General features: G+C 26.9%; 1 protein-coding gene across 1 annotated transcript in view; it reads right to left on the bottom strand.

Moving 5' to 3' along the window:
• Positions 1-330: 330 nt before the first annotated feature.
• The window catches only part of LOC116850775 (ferritin subunit), a 10,599-nt gene continuing 6,545 nt past the window's right edge, over positions 331-4,384 (bottom strand). The window contains exons 2-5 of the mRNA XM_032829418.1: positions 1,663-1,781; positions 1,368-1,529; positions 795-935; positions 331-714 (exon numbers count right to left, since the gene is read on the bottom strand). Of these exons, the coding sequence (XP_032685309.1) occupies positions 559-714; positions 795-935; positions 1,368-1,529; positions 1,663-1,740 (537 nt within the window). The 5' untranslated portion in view covers positions 1,741-1,781 and the 3' untranslated portion in view covers positions 331-558. The remainder of the gene's footprint in view (positions 715-794; positions 936-1,367; positions 1,530-1,662; positions 1,782-4,384) is intronic.

Here is a 4,384-nt window from a genome sequence, read left to right on the forward strand (position 1 = left end):
AGATAATTTGCTGTTCTGAGATAATTCATGACTTATTTCATAATAAAACTATTTTAAAGATAAAACATATTTAACATTTACTATGCAACTTTTTACTTTCTGTTGATGTTTTTATATCACTTTTTTATTTGAACATAATATTATTAATTCTAATGTTTTTACTCTTGATATAATTTATTTACTTAACTTTAAAAAAAAAAACTTTTAGGTCTGTACTTAGGTCATACCCTTTTTTAAAAATAATGAAGTGTCGTTGAATAATACAATAGTTCAAAATAATCTTTTTATTTATCTATCAAGGAAAAGATATATTTATTATAGATTAACAAATATCGTAAACATTTTGTTCCTTGTATTCTTTTATATGTGTGTGTGCGCACACACATACACACATATATATTACAGACCACATTTAGAAATTCACACAAAACCATTATATCTTATGTTTCACATAGCTACAATAAGATACAAATATATAGTCACCTAAATCGTATATGTATTCTAAATATGACCATAATTTTACATGTATTTATAAGAATATCACGATCGTTAAAACACTTATATTTCACCATTCAATAATTTCTTATCAAATAAAAATTCTCCCAAATGTCCATGAGTTTGCATCATTTTACCCAACGTCGAAATTTTACCAGCAAGTTCACGTTGACCTTTATATTGTTCATCCAAGAAATCAGAAGTGAGGTAGTCCACCAACTGTGGAAAATTACAACAAATTGTTATGAATAACATATTATTTTTATAAAAATGTACTTTTATGTTTATATAATACTTACATGGTAATCATTGAAAGGGTATGTTTTCGGATCTTCGCAAGTCATGATTATTTCACGAATGCTGCGCGTAACTTGAGCTTCTAAGTTCAAAGCGTCAGTGAGAGCTTCAGTTCCACTATTCCACTCTTCACGTATCGGTTTCTGAACAAAAAAATTTTTATTATTATTAGTTATGTTCGAAATAAATTCTTTTATAATCTCCATTTAGATATTCTAGAACAGAATTCGGCACGCGTTACATATTTCGGTCAATTTTCGATTTGCTTCCTTTACCTCATCACCGAGCGCAACTTACATGTCGTTCGAGATTCACCAAAGTATGATTCGTAAACATATATTTCTAATAGTGAAAAGCTATTGAAAACAAATGCTTACAAGTCATACGTTCCTGAATTTTAAACGGCTTGTAGATTGCGTGCAGAGCAGTGAGGTAAGGGGAATTGGTAAGGAAAAGGTAAAGAGAATAGCGCTAGGCGGAGCAAATCGAAAATTGACCGAAATTTTCTGTTTCGAAATATTGAAAACTGTGTTAAAATATTCTTATGCAATATTCATAAAAAGAAAAATACTCACCAAAGGAAACTTAAGAAGTTTACTAACGTCACTTGTAAGTTGACCACGCATTAATAAATATTCAATGATTTTTAGTGCATGCTCTCTTTCTTCACTTGCACTTTTAAAAAAGAATTTGCTAAATCCTGGACGATTTATAGTATCACGTGCAAAATGAGCACCCTGATAAAATAAAAACTATATTAACACATATTTAATGGTATAATATATAATAATTTATAAAATTATATATTTGAGATTTGAAAATGATTATATGTTGAATTAAAACTATTTAAATAGATCCAGATTTATATACCATTGCAAGATAAGTCATGGCAGCTTCAACTTCCGTTTTGACTTGAGACTCCATGATTTTTATGCATGGATCTACCATATCCAACCATGATGTTGGAATATCTGCAGGTTTCAGCGTACCTAGAAAAAAGAGATAAAATAATATTATGTTAATAATATCTTTGATGAAACATAAATTACTATATCTTTTAATATTTAAATCTTAAGTAGTATATATAAAGTGCCCAATTTTAATTAACAAACTTGAATATCTCTTAAACTAAATAAGATGCCGAAATTCTGCTTTTCCTAGTTTATATAATTATGAATAAATACTTTCCTCGATATATTTTACATTCTCTCTATCCTGATATTTAATAAAAATATAATCAATACAAGATATAAAGTATCCTGCAAAGTATTGACTTTTAATAACCTAATATCAATATTTTTGTATGTAGAATAACCAGTAGAGTTCATTGTTGTAGCATAGTTAGAAGCATAGAAAAACATAAAAAAAAGAATTTTATTATACTTTCTAAATATATTGATGCAGCAGTGTAAAGATTAGTATCATTTTAATCGATTTCTATCGTTATTCTATGTTCTAAAATATTAAAATGAGATCGAAAAATGAATAATTTAAAAGATATTTCATATCTTACACTGAAAAGTATCAGAATAAAATATAAAATATCTTGAAAAGTATTGATTTTTCAATAATCTACTTCAGTACTATTATACGCAGAATGAACAGAAGAATAGATTTATATACTATAAGAACCTATATTTTAAATACAATTTAAAATATTCAAAATATCCTATAGATGTGATCTTAATCGAATAGTTCAAGATCAATTTTATTATAAAAATATCCTCTTCGCAATCGTACAAAGTCGAAAAAACAGAATTTTAATATCTTATACTTATTACAGAGATATTCAAGTGGTCTGATTAAAATAGGATGCCTGTGATATGATCTGTTAAGTTTATAATGTTATGATAGAAATGATATTTTTATTTTTCAATCGATCCTCTTAAAAGATAACAAGAACACGTATTTCTTTATCGACATGTTATCAAAAAGTAAAATAGTTTATCAGATCACGACTTATCAGATATAATGACGATGAGAAATCAGCGTTTTCCCGCAGAGATTAAATTAATTAAGATAATTATATAATGAGAATTTCTCTTATTAATTTTTATTTATAAATATATTTATATGCACGTACGCACACGGTATAATTTTTTAGTAATTGGACTGAGTTATATTTAGCTTTTTCCTAAATTAATCTTCTGCTGACAACGTTGGAGTCAGATTCAACCCCAAACACACGTTGCTGGATATGTTCTGTAACTTTACGTTGTCTGCATAGAGTTAAGATTAAAAAATTATAGAAAAAAATCTTTCACTGTTTTTAAGATTTCTGACTTTTTGCATTGTCTATCTCTTTTTAATGACGTCAGAAGCGAAAAAAATGTATGCTAAAAATTCTTGTAAAATACGTTAAATAAAAATATATATCCATAAAGTAACATTTGCAATCGATTAAATAAATTTATAAGATATTCCGTGCACTCTCCTTTGCTCTAACCATCAATAATTTATTATAAATTAATCTGAATAGAAATAGGCGAAGAAATAGGTTAAGAAGATGAATTGTATGTCATGTTAATTTACGACAAATTATTGATTGTTAGAACAAAAGAGAAGTGCACAAAATATCTTACAAATTTATTTAATCGATTGTGTAAGTGTTACTTTATGGATATATATTTTTATTTTAACATATTTTGCAAGAATTTTTTGCATGCATTTTCTCGCTTTTGACGTCATTAAAAAGAAATATACGAGGCCAGGAGCCTTAATATGTGCTATTCTGATTTTTTTTTTTTCTAACAATGTAAGATACAACTACATTTTTTATGGTAAATAGGTTTTATTTATTTAATTTTATGGTAAATTTTATTGATTACTTCAAACATGAAAATATTGGAAAAATTACTAAAAAGTGATTACTTTCGAAGATATTTTACATTTTATCTTAATACTTTATAAGATATCTCATATTCGCTTTTCGATATTTATTTTACTTTAATACTTATATATGTAGAGATGTGACAAGTAAAATTAATTAATATAAAAAAAATGGAAAAACCTTAAACAAAATTCCATTGCATTTTACAAATTTATTGATGCACTAATGTGCAAAAATGATCAACGATCTATTTCTAGATATCTGTATATTCAAAGTCTCGAAATTTAACAATTGCAAAGTGCCGAATTTTCACTATTTCAATATCCGTGCAGAACTATTATTTCAATATGAATAAATATATAGTCAACTGATTAATACATTTTTCTTTGATAAATTTCATAATGCATCCCGTATCTAATAAGAGAACTTATTTCTTAATAATTCTCAAAAGATACGTTTTTCTGTGGAGCATGTTGCAAAACTTACCGAGAAAAAATATTGCTACACTAGGGACCTGTTTTTTATTGCTGAACTAGCCTATACTTTCGCAACTTAAAAAGAGACAGATATACAGATAAAATTTGATGGAAAAAAGATGAAAGAGAACTAGAGCAACGAGTTCAGCAATAGAAAATAGATCCTAGGTTTGTTCGCGTTGCTTGCATTTTTGACACTTTGTCCTAATACCCGTTACATACCAGAGCAGAGTTGAGTACGCATAATACCTCACGTTTTATGCGTGAAGTTTTATGTGCAGAAAAC

This window comes from Odontomachus brunneus, unplaced genomic scaffold (genome assembly GCF_010583005.1).
Source record: "Odontomachus brunneus isolate Ranch 3 - 2012 unplaced genomic scaffold, Obru_v1 Obru_scaffold_155, whole genome shotgun sequence".
NCBI lineage: Eukaryota > Metazoa > Arthropoda > Insecta > Hymenoptera > Formicidae > Odontomachus > Odontomachus brunneus.